At 49.3% G+C, this 23,848-nt stretch overlaps 7 protein-coding genes across 7 annotated transcripts; 4 read left to right on the top strand and 3 right to left on the bottom strand.

The window, feature by feature from the left end:
• Positions 1-2,952: 2,952 nt before the first annotated feature.
• J7337_012538 (uncharacterized protein) lies at positions 2,953-4,334 on the bottom strand (the record flags this gene model as incomplete). The annotated part of the gene is made up of 3 exons (XM_044830054.1): positions 2,953-3,161; positions 3,221-3,591; positions 4,108-4,334. 3 exons carry the CDS (start codon positions 4,332-4,334, stop codon positions 2,953-2,955), a joined length of 807 nt encoding a protein of 268 aa, XP_044674970.1.
• Positions 4,335-6,788: 2,454 nt separating this feature from the next.
• On the top strand, positions 6,789-8,448 carry J7337_012539 (uncharacterized protein; the record flags this gene model as incomplete). Its single annotated transcript, XM_044830055.1, has 3 exons — positions 6,789-6,848; positions 6,927-7,451; positions 7,600-8,448. The coding sequence occupies 3 exons, from the start codon at positions 6,789-6,791 to the stop codon at positions 8,446-8,448; spliced, it is 1,434 nt and encodes a 477-aa protein (XP_044674971.1).
• A 1,732-nt stretch (positions 8,449-10,180) lies between these two features.
• J7337_012540 (uncharacterized protein) lies at positions 10,181-10,899 on the top strand (the record flags this gene model as incomplete). The annotated part of the gene is made up of 2 exons (XM_044830056.1): positions 10,181-10,191; positions 10,242-10,899. 2 exons carry the CDS (start codon positions 10,181-10,183, stop codon positions 10,897-10,899), a joined length of 669 nt encoding a protein of 222 aa, XP_044674972.1.
• An 819-nt stretch (positions 10,900-11,718) lies between these two features.
• On the top strand, positions 11,719-13,439 carry J7337_012541 (uncharacterized protein; the record flags this gene model as incomplete). Its single annotated transcript, XM_044830057.1, has 3 exons — positions 11,719-12,038; positions 12,091-13,339; positions 13,404-13,439. The coding sequence occupies 3 exons, from the start codon at positions 11,719-11,721 to the stop codon at positions 13,437-13,439; spliced, it is 1,605 nt and encodes a 534-aa protein (XP_044674973.1).
• Positions 13,440-13,764: 325 nt separating this feature from the next.
• Positions 13,765-15,611, bottom strand: J7337_012542 (uncharacterized protein; the record flags this gene model as incomplete). The annotated part of the gene is made up of 2 exons (XM_044830058.1): positions 13,765-15,039; positions 15,093-15,611. 2 exons carry the CDS (start codon positions 15,609-15,611, stop codon positions 13,765-13,767), a joined length of 1,794 nt encoding a protein of 597 aa, XP_044674974.1.
• Positions 15,612-18,111: 2,500 nt separating this feature from the next.
• On the top strand, positions 18,112-19,315 carry J7337_012543 (uncharacterized protein; the record flags this gene model as incomplete). Its single annotated transcript, XM_044830059.1, has 5 exons — positions 18,112-18,346; positions 18,400-18,517; positions 18,571-18,711; positions 18,764-19,040; positions 19,271-19,315. 5 exons carry the CDS (start codon positions 18,112-18,114, stop codon positions 19,313-19,315), a joined length of 816 nt encoding a protein of 271 aa, XP_044674975.1.
• Positions 19,316-21,278: 1,963 nt separating this feature from the next.
• Positions 21,279-22,007, bottom strand: J7337_012544 (uncharacterized protein; the record flags this gene model as incomplete). The annotated part of the gene is made up of 1 exon (XM_044830060.1): positions 21,279-22,007. The coding sequence occupies one exon, from the start codon at positions 22,005-22,007 to the stop codon at positions 21,279-21,281; it is 729 nt and encodes a 242-aa protein (XP_044674976.1).
• Between the last annotated feature and the right edge of the window lie 1,841 nt (positions 22,008-23,848).

A 23,848-nucleotide genomic window follows, 5' to 3' on the forward strand; every position in this document is an offset into this window, starting at 1 on the left:
TTGAACGGAGGTAGGCTGTCATGGTGCTGCCTCCGCGGATATGTCCCGAATACAGTAGCTGGTCCGACATCTGCAACATTGTGAATGAGCAGTCCCGGGCTTGACTGGCTAAGAACGATATCTCTGTGCTGCCTCAGATGGCATGGGCCAACATACACATCCCCGGCTAGCTTTGTACGAATCTGTCTTCATCAGCACTGTGAATTCAATCACGAAAGGAACATATTACCATGAAAAAGGGCTTCTGCGTTGTGGCCCCTCCCCCTTCAACCTTCAACCGCATCGCGATCGCGGTAATTTCTTCATCTCTCGGCATCGGAAGGTAAATCCATACGGTACTTTCCTGTCTTTTCGCAGGAAGGCGGTCAAATGTTTTCGTTGCATACGGCTTCGCACGTGTATGCGCGTGTATTGCGTAGAGCTTGCTGAAAGAGAAGAAAAACGTGAGGCCGGTTACACTGCGTAAGTTGGTGGTCTTGAATTGCATGGACGGTATAACACGGCCGTAAAAGTCGCAGTCCTCAATACCAGGGGGGCTGGGGGTATCCCAGATGTGAAACCCCGACAGAGATGCAGGTAGCTCAAGCCGCAGCACGTGGAACTGGGTTTACTAGTCAGTTCGTATCATTCCAATATCCGGAGCATCATCATCACCTTCAGTACGGCCACAACATCCTGGAAGCATGCCGTAGGGGCAATAACAAATGCCTCCCTGTCCGAACGATGTCCTGGTTCGTATGACGATTTCGACAGCCTTTCTACCTTACGTATCCCCCTGTGATCAAGAGTTAAGCGTACTACGGGCGGACAGTTGCTTGATAACACAGCAGCATAATTTCCTCGTGTCCAAGATAGGATATTACACAAAGGTATCGAGATAACTGGCGGAGCGGTATCGGACATTAAGCGGGACAATTCCCGAGCTGTGCTGAGAACGTGGATGTACCGCCAGAACGTTGCCGAATCGCTGTATTCTTGTACCATCTGGATGAGCTCTGCTGGTAGGAGCTTCAGTAGTCGAATGCCATAAGCTTCTGCTTTCTCGCGGACAATTTCGATGTCAAGCCCCGTTTCGCGATCCAGATGAAGCATGGGAGCGCGTTGCCAGAGGTTCCTCTTGCCAATTGTTACCCACAATCTGTCGACCGCCTTGTCGATTTTGCAGTTTTCTTGGAACAGATTCAGGCATGTAGAATGCAGACCTACCGCCTCGGTAGCATCTGTGCATCGCCTGCAGCTTGGTGCCCAGCAAATGTATTTGGCGCCAACCCTGATGCTCCGGGAGTCGGGGAATACCGCACGGTCTAGACAAACCCCCGATTCTGGTTCAAGACCGTTACCTAGTACTGCGGAGCTGGCTGTTAGCCGATGGATGAGCATAAGAAAGTTGTTGCCAAAACTAACAAGTCACAAAGCTTACCCCAACCAACAATGGTTTGCTGCAGATACCGCATTGAGTACGAAGGCGATGATGTCCCGGGACTCCACCTACCAAGGAGCTCATGATGACATTGAATGAAGATGTAATACGAAGAGGGGAATATCTTGTGTTTGACGTGACCTCGGTTCGGATTATTGAGAAACCGACGTGCAGATGTCAGCAATCAGATGCTACGATGCATCGATGATTGGTTACACGGTATGAGATAGCTAGAGGCTGGAGCTTTGGAGAAAACATGTTTGAACATGTGTTCAAAATGCGAACAGCGTGTTCATGAAGCTCAGATAATCCAAGATATACCACCAGGATCAGGGTTATGCGATGTCAGGTCAAATTCGCTGGTTGAGGAGAGACCCGAATGATCGCGTTCTAAAGATCAAGGGCAACCAGAGATACAAACGAGATTTACGCTATTTGCCTAGCATATTATGTGAGAACGAACAATGAGAGTGCCCGTCGTCATGCTATACAATGGAATGAGGCGAGTGTTGATGAAATAGAAAAGAGGCTATAGCAGAGTACACATATATTTTTCAAGAACTTATTTATCTCCACATAACTTCCGCAAGGCTCATTAAAGTAATCTCCATTGAGTTTGAGGCTGCAATTCTATGATTGAGGTAAGATAAAGTAGTAGCTCGCACACCTCATTGAATCACATGGTACTTCACAGAATGAGAATTTGTTGATGACTGTGAAATTTCTCTGACCCGTATGTAGCTCTTAATACTCAGACGCGTGGCGCCTTGTTGGATCAAGCCAACCCATTTTTATCCGCAATTCCCTTCCAGCTGTCCTGCTGTTGAAAATGATACTGGTGTGCCGTTGCTCAGCCTGCGTCTGACCGCTGGATTCTGAAGGGGAAGCATTTCAGTACACAGAGTATGAGAAAGAATCAGTGAGGCCTCTTACTATTATTATTTTTTTGTAAAATATGTTTGCTCTGGAAAAGTGACAGGTAACGCGGGTCTCGTATCTTAGCCTATCACAGGAAAAAACAGGAAGCAGCCTCGACAAATATTTTCAAGCGGCACAGGCCGTATCTTCACCTATCACTCGAAAACTTGGCGGTTCCCGACGGCAGAGGCTTCCATCCAAGGATGAGCGTATCTTCACCTATCACCAGTAGATGGTAACGTCTCGGCAGTTGGCATGTCATGCAGTCGTAGAACAAATTCTTGCTAGGATAAACCCTGTGCTGTTGGCTTGTGCGACGTGAGATCTCGGCAGAGAACGTGGGATGGTATTTCCCTGATTATCTCCGGTAAGGCTGTCCTGGATCGCGAATATTAGTCTACTCTTCACCCTGCTGCCGATCTCCAACACAAAGCAGACTGGTGCAGTTCTCGACCTTGTATACTGGTCTTCTGCCCATCAACAAAGACAATATGTCAACTGGCATAGTCTAATAGCTCCAACTTCAATATAAGAGTAGTTTATGCTTTATTCAATAATTCTTGATCATTACAACGTTGCAGCGGCACAGCCCAGGTTGCAAAGACCGACAGGCGTTATCGTCGAACCATGGACGCGACGTCGCCAGAATCGGGTAAGCTCTCATCCACAAACCCAAAACGTTTGTAAAGTCCGGCCCCAGACTTGCTTGCATCCACATACGCTGCAACTCCGTCCTTGTCTGCCAGGTCACAGCCAAATTTCATAAGCATTGAGCCAGCTCCACAGCGTTGATAGTCGGGATGCGTGACCAACGTATCGAGATCTAGATAAGTTGCGGTTAGCAGATCGGGGGTACAGTTCAAGGTCCGAGTGGCCCCTTACAGTAGTGTTTCTGGTCTCCCATAACGCGGAGTCTTTCCGCCTCCTCCTTGGCGATGAACTCGTCGCAGAATTGACCAGGCTGATCCTGAGTCCACGGGGGGTATCTCCGACCCCGCTCGCGGGGCATTGAAGTATCCCACTTGGCAAACGCCGCGATGCGTGGACGGCCATTAGCATCTTTAGAGTCTGGATCGACAACTTTGACGTAGCGTTGAAACGGTTTATGGATCAAGTCGTGACGATTGCCTTCGGTCCACCAGTTGCGTACCGCCGGTGTGTCAGGCCAGATGCGTCGGATTCCAGGATCGGTAAAAGCTGCGAACCAAACCTCTGTGAGAACGGGTACATCTTCAAGGGTGACTTCTTCAAGTCTGAGGTTTTTTGGTGCAGTCATCTCGATACAAAATGGCGGTGAGTTGTTTAATGAACGGAGTAGGATTTAGGATTCAGGATGCAGTGCTGTCTATCGGTGGAATTGCGTAAGCCTCTATTGGTTAACGAGCTGAGAGGGGGTCTTGGTAAGCAAAAGACAGTCCAAGGTCCGGTTTTTACTCTTTACATTCATTTCAAACAAGCCATACATAGTACAGTTGATGTCTGGTATAGTAGCTCAAATATTTATTATTATTATTACCGTTCGCCTGTTGCTTGGTGGCGTTTATTCCATTCCCTCGCCACAATTTGAACTTGCTATGACTTGAATATTACCACTATTATGACAATGAGATACCAGGGCTTTCAGGTTGTTGAGTGGCCCTATATATGATTTAACCGGTGTGATCTGCCGTAACGTCCCGTCCAGCAAACTGGGCAGGTCGACTCCGAGGTCAATCATATACGCCTGCGATGTCTGGCGTTGAGCGTATAAAGCTATTGTATATAAATACGCATTGACCATCAGCGTTCTCGACAGGTTCCTGCCGGTTAAGAGGTCATTGAGAGGGAGCCAGAGCTTGTAGTCTCGTAGTAGTCGGATTCGTTCGAATTGTTTATCGGCGGGTGTCGACGGTTCCAGTTCGGTCAGGTCCTCCGCGAGGGCGATGAGGAGCCGCAGCTGTCTCCAGGTGTCGTCGTCCGGTTCCTGTTCTTTCAAAAGGGCCTTGAATTTCTGCATCTCGGCAATTATACGTTTGAGTCCGTTCGGCTTACCGCACTCCGTCTTGAGCGTTGTGTGCAGATGGGCGGTTTGATGCCATGCTTTTGCTATCATGTGATAAAACCCGGATTGGTGACCTAGCCGATGGCATGTTTGCAGGATCTACGATTTCGTGAGCCTTGGCGTATCACTCGACAGCAGAATAGTACTTACAGCTGAGATTCCTTCTGCAATCTGTCTTCGGCTCGACCTGGTCATGTCAATACTTCCCGTTCATCGCCTCAGTGAGGCGCACCTACATGTCTTCACAGAGCCATAGTAGTGCCATCGAGGCAACGAGGGCTCCATCAGCATGCTCTGGTCTAAAGTTGGACAAACATCTTCTGAGGTCCTGGATAGCCAGCATCTGATATTGATACTCTTTCCGGCGGGCATGTTGGCAGTGAGTAACTGACGCAACTTGGTATGCTGAAAGGGCGAGTACCCCATTCATCGCCAGCCGAGACGACGAGATAATACGGAAAAAGCTAGAGAGTCAACGTGATGACATAAGAAACGACTGGACAAACAAACCTCGGTAAGTATGATGATATAACTGTGAGCTTACTCACTCCCATCGTCGTAAGTCTATGCTGGTTACTTGCTGCTTGGTAAACGAAGCATAAGTCATCTTCGGAGTAAATGGTTGGTTGCAGGGTTATTCTGATACGATCATCCGGTATAGGCATTGACCCTGTCCTTCTCCACTGCCTTACCTCCGCCCTGGCCTTTGCCGACCATGGCCGACGAGGTTTAGAGGTCGAACAAGACGTTGATGGATTATTTTCAGGTGAGGGCTGGAGTAGTAACTCCTCTTGTGACGGTGTATCGTGAAAGGAGCATTTGACCTTGTGCTTAGTGCAGTTCTGGCTTGGAGATCATGAGCTGATGATCGCCTTAGTATAGAGGCACGGTCCACCTACCACTGGGGATAGTTCTCGTCGCAACGGATGTGACGGCGCTTACTGGACCAGACAAATACTGATTAGTATGTTCGACTAGTATCGAAAGTCTTTAAAGTCCCACACACCACGTCAAGCAGCCCATGCGTGACTTTGTATGGCTGCATAAGGTCAGCTCGGTCAGTTTTAAGGTTCGGCAGGGCGAAGGGAAGAGGCCTCAGAGTCGTACCTCCTACGGTTCCCATTTCTGGCTTGGCTGAGCGACTTGGATGGCATGATTCAGGCGTAGAAGGGTCACGGCGTGCAGAGCAGGCGTCCTTGCGAGGCTCTGCTCACAATCGGTCACCGGAGATAAAGATAAAGGCGGGGAATTACACGCGTGGGAACAAAACGGCTCTATGCTTCTCTTTAAATACCCTCGCGCTAAGACGTTGGGGAACGACACAGATTGGGTCTAGCCCTGACTCCCTGGCTCCAAAGTGCTAAGTCTAGAACGGCGATACTATCGGACCGCCGCATATTACATACATGCACTATGAGAAGCCGTTGACGTATCGTCCAGGAATCGTCACTGCACGGCAAGATAAAAGCAATACAATTTGGGTGAGGACGTGTCTTGGCCGCACGCAATGTCGCGGCAGTTATTATCAGTCAACACTACTACTGGTTAAGTAGTCGGGGCGATCATGGCAGGGGGCCCTGACGAATCGGATGGAGCGAGACCGTTGAAACCTTTTCCTGACCCTGTATTTAAAACGTTGGCTAGCAGGTCGATCAGATACTGCAGAGTGACTGCTTGATCTTAGATTATCTTCCCGGCGAAGCTTGGTAGCGTTACGGTATCGGAGGCCCAAGACAGTGGGTCAAATGATTCCCAATGTCTGTGACAGCGGTCCTAACTAAATGACAGATATCTTACAACGTAACATTTAAGATAACGGCTACCCCGTGGTTAATGAGACCAGACACTTGCCTTGCAAAATTGGCCTGGGACAGCAGTCGCGGCTTCAGAGCTGACACTCCCGGAGGCCTAAGCCATTGTTCTCGAGGGCAAGCGTGGAACGCCTCGTAGGTTCCAATAGGTGCGGTTCATCCGGAGCCCTTGCTGTGGCGCACATCAGAGAGTTGATACACGATAACTCCAAGCCGCCAAAGGCTCGTAATTTTGGTAGCCAGCGCCCAGGGGCCGTGTTCAAAGACCAGGTCTATGCTACAACAAGCCTAGGTTGCGACGCTTTGACGTTTTAAGGACTGATACTAACCATGCAAGGCCGTAATTCCACCAATGCGATCCTAGATAAATGACATACATGCTTACTCAGGCAGCCATTCGAGACATGCCAAGCTTAATTGGTCGTTTCTAGATAAGCAATGGCCAGAAACTTCTCCCATAGGATATAATTTACAAGAGTTGTTGCTCAGAGCTCCACTGAGAACATGCCCAAGAACAACATTTCAGCCCAACCAACAATCCACAGAATCTAAGTGACTTAACCAATATCATTAGCTGAGCCAAGCCCCAAGACACGACATGGTCTTCCCCGGAACCCTCAGCCGGGGCTGCAGCCGCTGCAGGAAGCGAAAGATCAAAGTAAGTTTCCTGGTCAATCAATCCGAATCTGACAGGTCAACGGTCCAGCCCCTATCCTAACTAACCTGTTCCTACCAGTGCGATGGCAGACGCCCAGGATGTCGACGCTGCGAGCTCTACAAGGCTCTATGCCCCGGCTATGATCGACCACTAGCGTTCCGCTTCCACGGAGAGCCTGGACATAGCCTTGTTCGTGATGAGCCCGGCAACTTTTCCGCGCAGACCATGGGGCTCGGCTACGAAAAAGCGAGGTTCAGAGGCTCAGGGGTTTGTCGACAACCCCAACCCTCGTTCGAGGATGAGTCCATCTCGTATTTCCTGCACGAGTACTGCGTCTTGCCGGCGCCAGGCGTCATCAAGGGGCACCTCGACTTTCTAGAGGGCATGTACAGGAGCTCTAGTCGGTCATCGTGCATACGCCCGGCCCTTCTTGCTGCAGCTCACATGTCGCTATCGAGACACTACAAGTCGTCAACGCTCTATGTCACCGCACGATACCACTATGGGGCTGCTTTGCGGACTGTCAACAGAGATCTGTCTGCATCCAAGCGGCCCCTGAAAGATGAAACATTGGCATCCCTGATGCTGCTGGGCATGATTGAGGTAAGTCCTGTGCTGCAATGATCTGCAACTCGCTGACGAACTCCCAAGGATATCGAATGCCAAGGTCAAACGACCAAGGCCGTGCACATGGCCGGCATTTCCAAGTTATTCGACGTAGTCGGGCACCGCGTGATAACAAATGTCGAAGAGTCGAACTTGCATTCGTGGATTTTCACTCAAATGGTTAGTAGATCTTAACGGGACGCTTATAGCCATGGATGCTGAGACACAAAATAAGCAAATCCCCTCACTCATGGCCAAGGACGATATGGACTGTCTGGTCATCCCCGACTCACAGCTCGACACATCAAACCCAGTGATCCGCTTAGCCCTGGTCGTCACTCGCATTGGACAGTTCTACAGGGCAGCTAGGCGAATCACGAGTGCAGATTCGACATCGACACCGAATAAGCAACGGGGATTACTCGTTCCGGTTATCCAAGAAGCCTTGGCAATCGGCGCTGAGTTGGCCATGATCGAAAAGGCCATGCCTACACGACTACAACCTCAGCAAACAGCGGACAAGCGACCCGCGACGCCGAATAATAGGCCCTTGGTCAGCTTTCAATCGCGATGGACGGCGTGCACGTGGGTCTTCTTCAACATGTACCTCATATTGTTCTTCGGGAGGCTGCATGTATGCGCTGCAACCCTCCTGCGGCTCGTGGACTCAAAGAGCAGTCCGCAGGTTCAGCTCGCTCAGACCACCGCCACCATCGCCGAAAAGCAAGTTGTTTCAATGACTCAGAGGCTCTGCAGTGTCTTGCCTTACCTGATGGGCGAAGTGAGCGAGCAGGGTATCCCACTTCCCGTACCGCAACGTCAGAGCGTCATCATGTACCATCTGGTCTGGCCACTTGCTATCGCTATCTCAAGCCCGCATAGTAGCCCAGGGCAAGTTAAAGAGTGTCAGGCCAGGCTCGACCTGATCCGAGATCTGTATGGCATCAGACTCGCTTCTTTTGCCCCGGGTTTGGCCAAGGACCTGATGGCGTAAGTCTTGTTGAGCGGGCGTATCTGCGGTGAGGTTCCTAAACATGGAGAGTGTTCTTCCAAATTGGACTAGTGGCGCCCTGATGGGAATGTTAGTGATTATACGTTTCAGGTTGATGATACATAGAAGCTGAGCTGACGCTTCTGGTTGAGAATGGCATGTGGTCGGTTAAGTTGCATTACGAATTACTTAGATTCTAGATGAGTATGTACGATAGTTTCATTAATAACATTTTTGCTGGTCACATTTGAGTCTAAAGGCCTCCTTGTTAGGTACAAATAGGTCAGTTCTTGGTCTGGCTTAGGAATGCATACCTGCCCAACAGCTGCCTCAATGTCAGTTCCGTGACATTCTGCAACACAAAAGGGAAAGCCTCAGGGTAAATGTAACTCATGTTAACTTGAAAGGTGTTAGTTCGTTACACTATGATACCGTACCTGGTTAATCTACTACGTGGCTGTTTCCCGAATTCTCGCTCCTCGTTCATGTCTCGTTCCTGATTTGGAATTGTTCCGTCTTACACAACGGTTGCTGTACCCGCACGGCAAGAAGTAAAAATAGCTAATAGCTTTTGTGTTTCGCCGAAATATCGTTAAGAGGCAATGCTAGCTACCGCAATTGCGTAAGTGAGGTCATAATGAATGGGCGTTGATCTTGTCGTGTCGACCAAAAGCGGCATACCATGCGTGCTTGCGTGATGCATCGGTCGATCTCTGCCAGGGTACAGGGTAATCTAGTTGGCCGAAGTGTCACATAACGGTCAGGCCCAAAAGAGGCTAGACCGTTTCACTGACAACTCCACTTGATTGCTACCGCGTTAATAAACTTCCTCCTCTACTATCACTATCATCTAACTCGTCTCGGTTAACCATGCGAACCTCGCTCCGACGATCTTGTAATGCCTGCGCGAAGGCAAAACACAGTTGCGATCTCGGAACTCCCAAATGTTCACGATGTCTCAAGAGAAAAGTCACGTGTATTTACGCAAACGTGCCTTTGTCTTCATCGTCGACAACATCGTCGCCAACACCGGAACAGCCGGCTCGGAGCAGGTCGATAGACAAGTCTGAGGTGAAGACGTATTCGATACAGAGCCGAAATTTAGAATCGGCCTCTCAAGACTCACTGGAGCTATTCGCACCCGCTGGCAATTCCTTCGATCCGTTTGACTCATATCCAGCCACCAGACTTCCAAGAGTCCACGTCCAACGATTGATACAACACTGTAAAGCATTGTCTACCAAGTTTCAGGATGGTCTAATATCTGACTCAATAACTAGTTCTCTCCAACATCTCTTTTCAATATTACCCTCTGGATTTGAGCATGTCCTCAAATCCATTCATTGTCTCTTGGTGGCCATTAGCTCTTGCAGATCCAGCATTGTTCCATGTTTCTATACAGACGGCGTCATTAGATGAAGAGAGGCGTGCCCAGAAGGGCTTCCCTGTATCAGAACTTCTCATGGTAGATTCTGTATCTCTAATACGGAAGAAGATTGGAAGTTCGTTGCTGGCGATTCAAGATGAGACATTGAACTCTGTTGTCACCTTGGCGGCCATCGAAGTGAGTGTTTTCTTCGAGCTACCGACTAAAAGTCTGTTGATTGACTCTCGAGTCTAGCATGGAAAAGGGAATATTGAGGCCAGTAGAGCGCATATAGACGGAGCGAAACGTATTGTTGGGATCCGAGGTGGACTTGATCAAGTAAAACAAGTAAGCCCATTGACCGCGAGGATGATTGCTTGGTGAGTCATATCTTCCTACCACTAAAATACTTGCTGAACTGATTTCAAAGGGTATCGTTGCTCGTCACAGGCTCTCCTCAATATGCAATACAGGACGACCTTGGAATTGGAGATGGAGTTGGTCCAACACTACAATGGCTTCTCGCATCATCCTTCCTTGAGATCCCAGACCCCGTTGTTGAAGATCTCCTCCTCGATCGCGAGATAGCAAATATTCTAACTCGCTTGCGCGGCATATTTCACCAACCCAACGCCTTGAGTTCAATAGGCACCGAACTTCACGATCTTACATGTTTCGTGGTTCACAAGCTTTTGCTCATTCCACCACTCACGAACTCGCCTCAATCGGAGTGTCTACGATGCGCCATAACACTCTACATGCTCATCATACATGGCACAACTTATTATACGCATACGGAGCTGGCCAACAGGATCATTCAGCGTCTCAAGAGCCAGCTCCAGCCTCTAGCAGGCAAGACAGGCAGCGTCTTCTTCGGTTCCCTGCAGATCTGGGTGCTCTCAGTCACAATTGTCTCGGCTACGGATCCAACAGATATACAATGGCTCATATACGCCGCCAAAATTGCAGCAAATGCTATGGGTTTGCAATCTTGGGATGATGTTGCTGTCCATTTACGGAATATTCTGTGGCTAGAGACGGAGCGCGCAGAAGTGTTCCGGCAACAGTGGGAAGCAATTCTGACATGAGCACGCACAAATATCAATTGAGACAATCACTTAAAATTCCGACAAGCCTGAAAGCGGACACAAAGAAGCCCTCGAAAAACGTACGACACGTTGATTCGCGAATTGGCTGCGGCGGCGCTGCAATTGCGTATTCGGCTTCATGATTTTCGATCGGAGACTAGTCCTAAAGAGTACTAGTCTCCGCGAGCCGGGAAACCAAGCGAGCAATGCTGCCCCGGCAGTAAAGGAGCGAGGGATCAGGCTATAGCCGGGACCTACGACAGCAAGCATGTTTGACAGCAATGACATCGGAATAGAATATACCATTGAAGTTCGAGGTATACTTTTTAGTTTACAGATGGACTTGGAGATCCCTCGGTGGATGGTATGGAACTCAGTAAGAGGCAAGGCGAGACATCATTTACGTGGCCGGATACCAATTTAGAAGGATTGCGACAAGCTGAACGTCGAGAAGGACCTGATATGATACAGATACACGAGTCACCTTCTCCACCTTGCAGATCGGAGTCTAGTACATATGCAGTAACTTCGAATCTACCAATATTAGCCCATCGCATTCCGATGACCATACCGGGAGGCGCATCAAGTCAAACAGCCAGATCCTTTGGATCAGATGATAAGCCGTCCAATACTCGAGGCATACTCAGGGAGCTCGTATTCTTATTGTAAGATCCGATCAGTACTGGATGTTAAGTTCCTAGATAACTCCTCAACTAGACCCAGCATGATTTGAGTCCTACCTTATAAGTCCTCTATTCCCCCGGATCTGTACCAGTTTCAATACATCGGTCGGCTGCTCTGTTCACTTTCGCTCCTAGAATGACATCCATAGTCAGCCCCAGACACGAGGCAGCGATCAGCAACGCCAGCTCAACCTTGAAAGAGGACATTTCCAACGGGAATGGGCTGCTCTCAAGCTACCTCAAAGGCTACAGCAACGCTCAAATACTCCTTGCGATCCTGGTTGTCTTGATTGCATACGATCAATGCATGTATCTCTGGCGTAAGGGCCCAATTGCCGGTCCAGCCTTCAAGATCCCTTTCATGGGCCCCTTCATCCGAGCACTCTATCCCAAGTTCGACCACTATCTCGCCCAATGGGCTAGCGGTCCTCTTAGTTGCGTTTCGGTGTTCCACAAGTAAGTTGTATCCCACTTCTTCGCGATAAAAGCCGCTCATATCATTGACAAGGTTCGTCGTCCTCGCTTCCGATCGAGATATCGCACACAAAGTGTTCAAGTCCCCAACATACGCCAAACCATGCATCGTCCCTATGGCCGAAACCCTCCTGCGGCCGAACGCCTGGGTCTTCCTTCAAGGCAAGGCACATACTGAGTACCGCAAAGGGCTAAACGGGCTCTTCGTCAACAAAGCACTCAGCACTTACCTACCCGTTCAAGAGAAGGTATACGATGATTACTTCGGCCGGTTCGTAGCAGCAAGCGAGGCCAACAAGGGGAAGCCTATGGCATTTATGCGTCTCTTTCGAGAGATCAATTGTGCTCTCTCTTGTCGAACATTTTTTGGAGATTACATATCACAAGATGCTGTCGAGAAGATCGCCGACGACTTCTATGAAGTCACAGCCGCCCTTGAGCTCGTCAACGTCCCCCTCTCCGTCTATGTTCCCTTCACAAAGTGCTGGAAGGGAAAACGTACAGCAGATGCCGTGCTGGCTGAGTTTGCCAAGTGTGCTGCGGCTTGTAAGGCTAACATGACTTCTGGCGCTGAGCCACGATGTATCGTTGATCAATGGGTCTTGCACATGATGGAGTCCAAGAAGTACAACGACCGTATTGCTGCAGGAGAAGAGGGAGTTGAGAAACCACGAAACTTGATCCGTGAGTTTACAGACGATGAAATCGGGCAGACTATGTTCACCTTCTTGTTCGCTTCCCAAGATGCCTCTAGCAGCGCCACTACGTGGCTATTCCAGGTCCTCGCTCAACGCCCCGATGTTCTCGATCGCCTTCGAGAAGAGAATCTTGCCGTACGAAATGGCAACAGGCACCAACCATTCGAGTTGTCAATGCTCGAGTCCCTTCCCTACACCAACGCAGTCATCAAGGAGCTTCTTCGATATCGTCCTCCTGTTATTTTCGTCCCCTATGAGGCTACCAAATCCTTCCCGGTCACGCCCAAGTACACAGTATCCAAAGGCACTCTCATCGTCCCTACGTGCTACCCCGCGCTTCACGATCCTCAAGCCTATCCCAACCCTGAGACTTTTGACCCTGACCGATGGATCACGGGTGACGCCGAATCCAAGACAAAGAATTGGCTTGTCTTTGGAGCCGGTCCTCACGATTGCCTGGCTCGCAAGTACGTTCCGCTTACTATGGCTGCCATGATTGGCAAGGCCTCTCTGGAACTAGACTGGGTGCATCATGCAACCAGCCGCTCGGAAGAGATTAGAGTGTTTGCTACTTTGTTTCCTGAGGTAAGTTTGTTGCATGCTTTGGAACTTTGCAACATTAACATACACTAACTTTTGATGATATCAGGACGAATGCCAGCTGGTCTTCACCAAGAGAGAGTAGATTGTTACTGGTTACCGGGGCAAGGTGTTTGTGAATATGGTGGAATCCAGTTGGCAGTAGCTAGAGTATGTCTACCGTAGGATGGGCGAATGAGTTGCTCGAGAACCAGAACCTATTGTAAATTACGATACATAGTGTGTGACTATGTGATGTTTTGATCTATTCAAGTCATGGCTAGATGCTCGCTAATACGAATCGAAGATAAAGCTATATACAAAGTGTTAAAAGGCTTTGGCCACCTGGCCGATACGTCTTCAGAAGGATGTTGAAATGGCACCCTATTATACATTACAGCTAGCCAACGTATTGACTGCTGGCCACGAACTTAGGCAAAGACACTGTCAAGGAGGAAAGCAACCTCCTCCTTTCGGACGTTGTCAACAGCAGTGTAGCTGAGATCAGTCTTGTTGACATCGAAGACAATGTTAAGAGGCTCTTCGAGTGTGTACTGAGGCCAGGTAACATGGCTTGGCGCAGTCTTGACAGTATTGGGTGTCAAGTCATGCATGAAAGAAACCCACATCTTGCTCATGAGGTCAGCGAGCTCAACGAAAGTCTCGGGCTTGCCTTCAAAGGGGCTAGGCTTGTAACCAACGCCCTTGACGTTGTTGAAGACGAAAGCGACCTCCTGGAAGTGGGTGGCTCCAATGATGGCTGGAAGGCCATTGACGTAAACATTCCAGAGGTAGGAGAAGACGGGAATGGAAGAGCCGGAGTAGACCTGGGCCAAGAGGCGTCGTCCGGCGTGCTGCTGGAAGTCACCAGCGAAGGCGGCGGCACGCTTCCACTGGGAGCCATACTCGTTGGTAGGACGGCCAGTGAAAGATGCGGGGATTCCGTCAGCAGGGATGTCAGGGTACAAAGTAGTAGCAGTAGTGACCTGAGTCTGGCTGAGGCCGAGGCTGGAGAGCCAGGACTGGAACTGCTCGGTAGTGTTGATACCCTTCTTAGCGTAGGCAGTACCCTCGTCGAAGTTGTTACCCATGAGAAGAGGGACGTGAGCGAACTTGCCAGCCAGGAGGAGCTTAGAGGCCTGGGCGGTCATGAAGTCACCGTCGATAACCGCAGTGAGAGTAGGGGCAGTAACATCGAGAGGGGTAGTGTTGTTGAAGATGTTGTTCAGGGTCTCCCAAGGAAGGCCACGAAGACACTCGAGGCTGTCGGAGGCAGAGTCGCATCCAGTCTTCTTGACAAGAGCATCATAGTACTCCTGCCAATCAGAGGCCTCATTGAACAGCGCAACAGGGCTACCAGACTCGAGGACAGCAGCACGGAAGAGGTTGTTGTGCTGACCCTCGTAAGCGACAAGCTGCATACCCAGGGATCGAGCGCCAGCAGACTCTCCCCAGATAGTGACCTTGTCGGGGCTACCACCGAAGGCGGCGACGTTATCCTGCAGCCATCTCATAGCCAGGCGCTGATCCTTGAAGCCCAAGTTACCGGCATTCTCCTTCTGCATCTCCTCGCTGAAGAGGAAGCCCCATTGCGATACACGGTAGTTGATGGAGGCAGCGACGATGGGCTTTCCCTCCTTGACGGACTGGTCAACGATGTAGCTCAGGTTGTACCTAGGGTCTCGGGAACCGCCGTTGGTGTAGCTCTGTCATATGGTTAGTCATAATATAGCGTTTAGTTTATAAGACGGGAACTTACGCCGCCATGAACCCAAAGACCAACGGGAAGCTCATCTCCAGCCTTGACACCAGAAGGTCGTACGATGTTAATAGTCAAGCAGTCCTCGTTGACAGGGTTGCCGAGGTTCTGGGTATCAGAGCCGTAACCAATGCACATCCATCCGAACTCAGTGGCATTTCGAGGTCCCTTCCAGGTCTTATCAAGAGATTTGGGTGAGGAGAAACGCAAGGGGCCTACGGGAGGTTGGGCATAGGGCATGCCAAGGAACAGATCATGATCATACGTGGTGTCATGCTTGCCCTGGTAAGTTCCGTTGCAGACGTGAACAGTAGGAACGCCTGGAGGGGAAACGTTGGGAGGGCCGGGAGCGGGAGCAGAGGGAGACGGAGGGGGAGGAGGATTAGGAGGTCCTGGAGGTCCGGGAGGGTGGTGATCACCAGGAACGCCAGGGACAGGAGGGGCAGGATAATGAGGGAGGGCAGAGGCATAACCAGAGAAAGCCGCCAAGAGCAGGCTTAGTGTGTTTGAGGAATGCATCTTGTTGCGTTTTGACAAAGGGACAAGGTGCGTGCAGTGAGGATCGCGAGCTGAGCTTCTAGACAACGTCTGGAAGAAAAATGAGAAAGCTCGTTTAAGATACTTGCATCAGTGGCTTGCCATGTCGATCGCTGTCTTTAAGTTCAACGGACGTCAAGGCCTGGTGGGCCGTGAGACCGGAGCATTGTCCATACAAATTACATGGTCTACCATGTCATGACTTGAGTGAAATTACATTCTCTTGCCCCAGGGATTGTGCATCCGAAGAAGAGCCAGCATTCGCCTAAAAGAACTGCTCCTTTGTTGCTCGGAAGAATTGCAGCGAGCACGCAGAACATCTCGCTGCCTGGGAGGAAATATGCTTTGGTAGCTGTCGATCCCTTCCATATTCTTTCTCCAACACCGACCAAGTGTGGCCGATCAGGATCAGCTCCCCCACATGATGCTCCGATCTCGAGTCATTGACATCTCGAGTTGCAAATCTCCCCAAAAGGATTGCTCCATCAGCCATCAAATAACTCTACTGACTACTGCAGTATATCTCCATTATAAACACTCGCCAGCATGAACTCGCTGGACCAACTGACCTAAATTCCTGCGCCGGAAGCCGGTATTCCCGGGCCTTCAGGTAAAAAAAAAAGCCGTTGGTACTTGGCAGAAGGTTTAGATTGCTTCTAGAGGCAAAGGGCCGCCAACATCGCAACCAGTCCCTAAATAGGCTTAGACGGCGGACTAAGAGACGCTCAAAACGCCCTAAAATGGCGGACGTAGCCCCTAGAGGACAAAGCCGATGCTGGACTGTGTCACTCGCTAAGGGATTGTTGCGTGATTATGGGACGCCTCCGAGAGACGGACACTGAATGGAGTCACTCTTGGTCAATTCGTCAAGAGCTTATGGGCATTATGCTCCATCTATGGATATTCGTAAAAAGGAATCCATATTTTTAGAGTCTTGGCGCCCTTCGGGTACCTCAAAAACTTCCTTGGTGAGCAAGCTAGAGAAACGAAGGATGCTGAACTTTTGTCTAGGTCTCACGATCGTGTGGGTTGTAATGAACCTTTTAGTAGCTCCGGGATGAATGTCCGTTGACAGGTCACCGAGCAATGCAGTGATACGCGGTTCATTAAAATGCTGGACTCGTTCCCACTTTGTAACCATGATTTCCGTCAAGGGACCGTAAATCATTGCTCCTCTAGGGTTACATCCGACGTGGTTCTCATCGCCAAGCAGTGACAATTAATCGAGCTCGGGTCCTTTCGCTTGCTTTCTTTTTCTGACCTGTAAGATCTGTCAACACGGTTCATGCGAGGTTCGTCCCATGATTCTGGTTATTTTTCTCGAGAAAAGAAAAGATCATCGTCGTTCCTTGGTACACACGTGGAATCACACCCGGATCAGCATGGACCCATGTGCAGGTAGGTCAGTAAGCAGCCAACACCTCTCGTTTAACCAGGTTTATGAATAAGGTGGAAGGACCTTGGATTAGATGCCCGTCTCGTTTGGCAGTGTGTTTGATCCTCGCATGCTATACCCGGTCGGCCGCCGGAAGCTCGGCTCTTGACGACAGGCATTTGTTAGATCTGAGCTGGGAACGAATTTTTCCGACGTATCAGTAGACGGCAGAAGGGCAGTCCTCTGAGCTTTCAGCTACTAACGCGCCAAAATTACCAGTCTAGCGGCACTGGTCCGCTGTTCCAAACTTGGCAATGACCACTGTAGCCATCCCATCCCCATTGATCAACCCAGTAAAAGTCGGCTCCGACAAGGAGAAAAAGGGGCGCTGCAGAGGTTCCTGTTGCCACCATCTGTGCGCTGCAGCCCTATTCTGGTGGGTGCGCGATCAAAGCGCTGACCTGGCTGAATCCATCTGTTCGGCCGCTATGTCTGTCAATCCCTACTGAATCTGATGTTGATGACACGATTGACCTCGGAGGGGACCTTTTGATCAAGGTTAATTCCAAGGGGGGCCGAGTGTCACTGCGACCTTGTATATAAAACCCCCGGGGACCACTATTCCCAGGATCTCCGCTGTTGGCTGCCCGAAATCCGGATCGGCGTCTGGCTCTCCCTCCATTGCTTGCCGCACATGTCTTGACGTCTCGTTTCTTTTTTCTTTTTTTTATTTCCCTTGTCTTCTCGTTCTTTGAGCTTTACAATGGAAGATGAACGAGGAACCAGGTTGCTGGTATCAATATGGACCCTGTGCCTACTGAGTCTCATCTTGTTGTTTTTACGTGTCTACTGCAAACTATGGAGAGGCAAAGGCTTATGGCATGATGATTGGTGCCTTATCGCGGCCTGGGTAAGTTATCTGAATATGCCTCTCTCGATGCTGTCTCTGACCAGTGGATGCTCTGATTATAGGTGGCGCTCGCCATTTCTGTCTCCCTCAACACATATCTCGTATCTCTCGGCTTCGGACGGCACGCAGCTACGATTAGTGACGAGAATCTGATAATAATAAACAAGACGACCATTGTGGGAGCCGCCTTTGGTATAATGGCCACGACAATCAGCAAGACATCTTTCGCCATCACGTTATATCGAATTGCCACCAACGCATGGATGAAATACTTCCTCATCTTTATTATCGTCACTATCAACGTCTCGATGAACTTGGTCTGGATTTTCGGTTTCGCCAAATGCACGCCTCTCGAGAGGGTATGGAATCACAAGGTGCCTGGAACTTGCTGGGATAAGTCAAAGCTTCTAACTTTTCAACTATTCGCTGCTTGTACGTCCTTGGATCTCTGACAATTATGGTGGTTGGCGACTTACATTTCCCAGATTACTCCGCGATCCTTGACTTTGTTCTTGCTTTACTTCCTTGGGTCATCCTGATGCGCATGACCATGCGTCGGCGAGAGCGACTCGGCGTTGCTGTCGCTATGAGTTTGGGTGCTATGTGAGTACAAGGTGTCATCAGCATGCAGTAGCAAGTTACTAACATACTCAAAGCGCCGGAATTACTGGTATAGTCAAGGCTGTGCTGGTCGTCAGTATGAAGAGTGAGGACATCACCTACGACCGTGTCGACCTCACGATTTGGACCTTGACTGAGCCTGCCGCTTCCATCATGGCTATCTGCATTCCAGTTCTGTATGTTGCAATCACCTTTCCTCTGATGTAGCCGCCTTGCTAATTCAGACAGTCGTATGCTGTATCGAGAACTTAAGTCAAGTTCACGAAGCTACAACCGTAACAGGACCAATACAACACCGCGCGACGTCGACACAAGGAACACAGCCGGGGCATCAAATGCTCGGCAGTCCAAGCGATATAACCCCAACTCACGATATGGTCGAAATTCGGTCGTCATCATGTCAGGATGGCAAGAATCGCAAGAGCATCTCCAGGACGATTCCGACGGAAGCCAAAGCCAGACTAAGATGTCCATGAGCTCTGGAGGCGTGATGAAGACTGAAGAAGTGAGAGTACACCACGAGCGTTTGAGCACATTTAGCGATGAAAATTCGATAGAGCTTAGGGGGTTGCCGCCAACCCAAGGGAAACCTGGGCATCAAAATGCTGAAAGAACCCCCTCGTTTTAGACTAGATTAATCACATAGTGTTAATGACCCGTGTGTATACATTTCATGCTATACATTTCCTACGTAGTTGACATCAACATCGTATATCTTGGACCTTCCAATTTCAGATCTGTACTGGGCCTGGTCAAGAAGTCAGTATCTCAGCTCTCTAGAACGGAATGGGCTCCGGGCTGCGGAATTTGAGCTTTAACAACTGTTTGTGCGAGATTGAATCTCCTCGCCTTTCTGGGTTCTAGTGGAACTAGCGTCTTGGGCCCCTTTTGTATGCTCATTTTCTTCGTCGTATATTCCATATTGGTATGTTTGGACAACAATCAGCCTGAGGTGGAGTGTTAGACTTGAACTCGTGGCGGTTATTCCATGTGAGAACTATTTTATTTTTCTTTTCCTCTTCAATACATCGGTATAGTGCTATACACAAGGAAGGTTCCGTCAACGACATAAGCTACTAAAGTTTCTCTCCAAACAATAGCACACTTACGTGGGAATCAAGGTTTCCAATAGAAGCTCATACCTGGAACAACAAAGATGCTGCGTCACTCATCATTTGCGTCCTACTCAGTAGTCCTGGGATATCATGCTGGTGTTTACACAGTGTTTATGCTGGACCTTTTTCTAGGCATCATCCGTTGCTTGCCAGCATATGCGATCCTCGCAATAGATTACCCGCCTTGCCCCCTCTTACGTATACGAAGCCATCTAAAAATAATAGCATTTTATGTGGCATACGTTTCCCAGACTGCGGAATTATTCTTGGCCATTTAATATAAAGATTTGGCATCCTATGTCAAAATGAGCCTCCACGCAACACCTTGGCAGCTATGCATCGTGGTTTGAATCGATAGCAACACTTCGGCTCAAAGCATATTCTATATGATCCCAAGCGTCAAAAAGAACATTCGATGGAAATTTCGAACTTGTGACCTACAAAAAACGAAGAGTGGTGTAGGGAAGAGAGTTTTAGGATTTTAGGTTCGGATTTTAGAAGGTTTATAGGTTATAGGTAGATACCCCTATACCACTCTTTGCCGATGATATGTAGAGTTCTTTTGGAACATAAAGGTAGGTGTCCTAGGTTAGTCACGTGAAAGTTCGTCAATCTGGTGTAAGAGCAAAACCTCGACTGGTCACATATTCGATTTTGCACAGTTGCTCTCTGCTCATCCACCATTTATGTGTCGGCCACAGAGCAACCTGGTCCTATTTGAGTTAGAATTATCGCTGAACTCATTAGCTCCTCGGTAAAGAGACGCTTCTATCTTTATTTGAAAAAGAAAAGAGAAAAAACCGTCGAGGTGTTTTTGGGAATTGGTGCCTCAGTTCATTAAAGGAGCATGACATGGAAAGTCGGCGAGAACACAGCGGGTGCCTTGCAACTTTCCTTAACAACATTACAGATTCTGCCTTAAATAAGCTACTCACATTGGAGACAACCAGTCAAATGGGCACCTCATGCTTGGAGGGCCGCCGGTGTTTTAGCAAATAATGTATCGGGACCCCAGACCCGACGGAAAGGCATGGTCGGGTATTAGCAATGGATGCCACATCTCAAGTAAGCTTTTTCCAGCTTCCATAAATAAACTTGGCATATCGCCACGGCTTTTATCGCTATTCTACACACCATTACCACAGAGTTCGGACTGTAATTCTTGCCAACATGTTGCAGTGGTGTTCCCCAGGTCAGCCCATCCTTAGCGTTGCATTGCATATGCAGACAGTCATTATGTTACATGCTGGCAATAAGCCATGGTTTCAGCCTGAAATGCCTATCATGATCAGAGTTTTAAGCGCCAACGGGAACTTTTTTAGCGCATGAAACACTACGATGCGAGTTTAGACTTGACGGGTTACTTCGTTCATACAATCATGCCAGGTGAGCTACTTGAGAGGGGATTTTTTTGTTTGAATTCAATATGATCATTGTATAAGGTAACTTTGTACGGGTCATAAATGTAGATACATGGACAACACAGCTCTGCTGCTTGTGAAAACGTGAACCGACTAGCGGCGACCAATGAATATCAGAGCCCAAGGCATGCACTTTACCCAGCTCTTTGGTCCCAAGCTCGACCTGGGGGGCTAGAAACCACTTGTCTGCACCATCTCGGAAGCGTCTTAGATAGATTGGACGGAAGGACCGGGAATGGGGTAGGAAGAGAAAGACTGGTAGAGGTTGAAGAGGATACCAGGGTCGGTAGGAGTGTAGAAGGTGGTGAAGTCGCCACCTCCGCTGATGGCCTGGCTGCCACTGCCAGTGACCTTAAGGTTGATGCACTGGGGGTAGGCCTGGGCACCATTGGCCTGACCGGCAGAGTGAAGACCGATGATCTCGTGTCGGAGAACATAGTTTCCGGCCTTGAGGTTCTTGGGGACTGTGAACTTCCATGAGAAGCCATCGCGGATGAGATCATCGGAGGCCCAGTCACCGGGGTTGTTGCCAGACTTGAGACCCTTCTGAGCGACCTTGACCCATCGAAGGCTCTGCTTGTTGATGCTGGCAAAGTCACCGCTGACGGGAGCGAGGTACTCGGTGACGGGACCGTGGTGAGACTCTGGCCAGGTGTCCCACTTCAGGGTGACGACATCACCAGCGGCGACAGTGACGGCGTTGGAGACGGGCTTAGCGCTCTTGTGGCAGATGATATCGGCGGTCTTGAAGGCATCGGGTGAGACGAAACCGTTGTCTTGGTTGCCAGCAGCCCAGCCGACCGCGTCAGAGGGAGCACCGTGAGGAATACCACCAGTGTACTCCTTGCCACCGGCAATGACCTTTGCGACGTGACCGTGGGCGTTGGCTCCGGCGAGGAGAGCAGCCACGACACCGAGAGATAGGTTGCAGTGCATGTTTGCGGTTTAGAATTGGTAGACAAGAACGTTTGTTGGGCAAAGGTCGATTTGTGAGAAGTGAAGAGAAGTTTGCTGAAAGGCTGATTTGGAAATATCTCGACATGATTCCCTCACGTATATATAGCCATCTGATCTATAATACCTACATAGAGCATCTATTCCTGTGAGTCTATACACAAAACAAGGTGGCCCTTTTGGTCAACGGAGATAAAACTGGAACTAGACGGATTCGTGCCCTATCGAAAGGAGTATCAGCATCCGTGTTTCCCAAAGGGAGCTAGGATCGTCATCGACAGCCACATCAAGAGGGCCGACATTAAAGGAGGTAGTAGCCAAGCGTCTCGCCTTCAGAGCTGGCGTATCGCCTGGCATTATTTCGGTCTGCAGTGTAGCATCAGATCCATTGCGTCTTTTCGGCCATCGGACAGAAGAGCCGCCTCTCGATTCGCTGTGTCATGTTTCAGGAACAGAAAATGACCAAGAAAAATCGGAACGTGAGCCCGATTATCCGCCTGTCTGGTCAAGGCAACGTCTTGGCGAGATCTTGCCTGAAACAGATTGGACGGGTACTGTGTCTCCATAGTCGCCTCAGATTTATTAGTGACAGTATGCGAAAACAATGGGCGAAACGCGTATTTAGAGTTTTATTCGTGGAAAACTAGTCTTTTAATTCGTCCTGTTTCACAGCGGCTTTTTCATCTATCAGAGGGAAACGTCCCGGTTTAATTGCTGCTGATCGCACGGCACTAAGGTCGCTTCCCGGAAGGTTGGTTAAGCATATAATGGCAATGCAATGCAGCATGCAATCATCACGATAACTATAGATAGGAGAATATCTGCGGCACGGCCGAGTTCAGATGACATGTTATGAATACCAAGCCGGAGAGGTCGAGTGCTTATTACTGCATTGGGATGAGCAGGGAAACGGGAAGATGCGAACCGCTCGATCGCAATAGCCATGGATCAAGATGTCATCGTGATATGAATCATGTCACGGTGGAGATGGATGCAGGCTTTGACTAAGTTGGACGAGTTTTCCCGTGGCCTTGTTTCAAGAACCAAGGTTACGCGGCCCGGTGTTTGCATTCCCAAGCATTCTTTGCTTCTACTCGCTTGGATAGACGGGATGCTATGTCGATGGAGGTTTGAAACGAGATGGCCCCGTGATATGGTGGTGAATCGTCTGATGTAGACGGCTGTTGGCGTTTATGCATGTTTGAGTTTTAGGCTCTTCAGCACGCTGATGTCTTTATATTTACGGCTTCAATATTGAAATTGCTCACAGGTTTCTAGGCCAAATCGGTTCTAACAAACGGAGTTGGACGTTGACAGAGGGTTTCTGATGTCCAGTAACGGTGACGACTTGCTGCCTTTATGATCTGCAATTGCTGGTCTACCAAGCACATACGACCATAGGTAGTGGAAAATACGGGATCCCGTCTGCTCTCCCATAGTCAAGCCACTAACCGGCGGATTAGTAGTTGGGTCGGTGACGACCAGCGAATCCCCGCTGTTGTATGTAAAGTTTTCTTTTTGCCCACACATGAAGAATATGTCTGACCCTCTGTTTTGTGTGAAAACATTTTCATAATCTGTGATGCACATGATGTATCTAGCTTTCATTGGCTGGATTACTGGGTAATCTCCAAGCGTAACTTTTACTATTGGGCTAAATCCCTTACCCTAAACATGCTCTTTGATGCTGTAAATATATAAAGCTAGAAAGATAAATGCGAGATTGAATGATGTTATGCCTCAATGACCTCAGAGCTAAATGTCTTGTCAATCGCGTCGCGCAGCTATGTGAACGAAAAAAGGCATTTTCCGCCATAAACGTT

The sequence above is a fragment of the Fusarium musae genome, chromosome 10 (assembly GCF_019915245.1).
Source record: "Fusarium musae strain F31 chromosome 10, whole genome shotgun sequence".
Lineage (NCBI taxonomy): Eukaryota > Fungi > Ascomycota > Sordariomycetes > Hypocreales > Nectriaceae > Fusarium > Fusarium musae.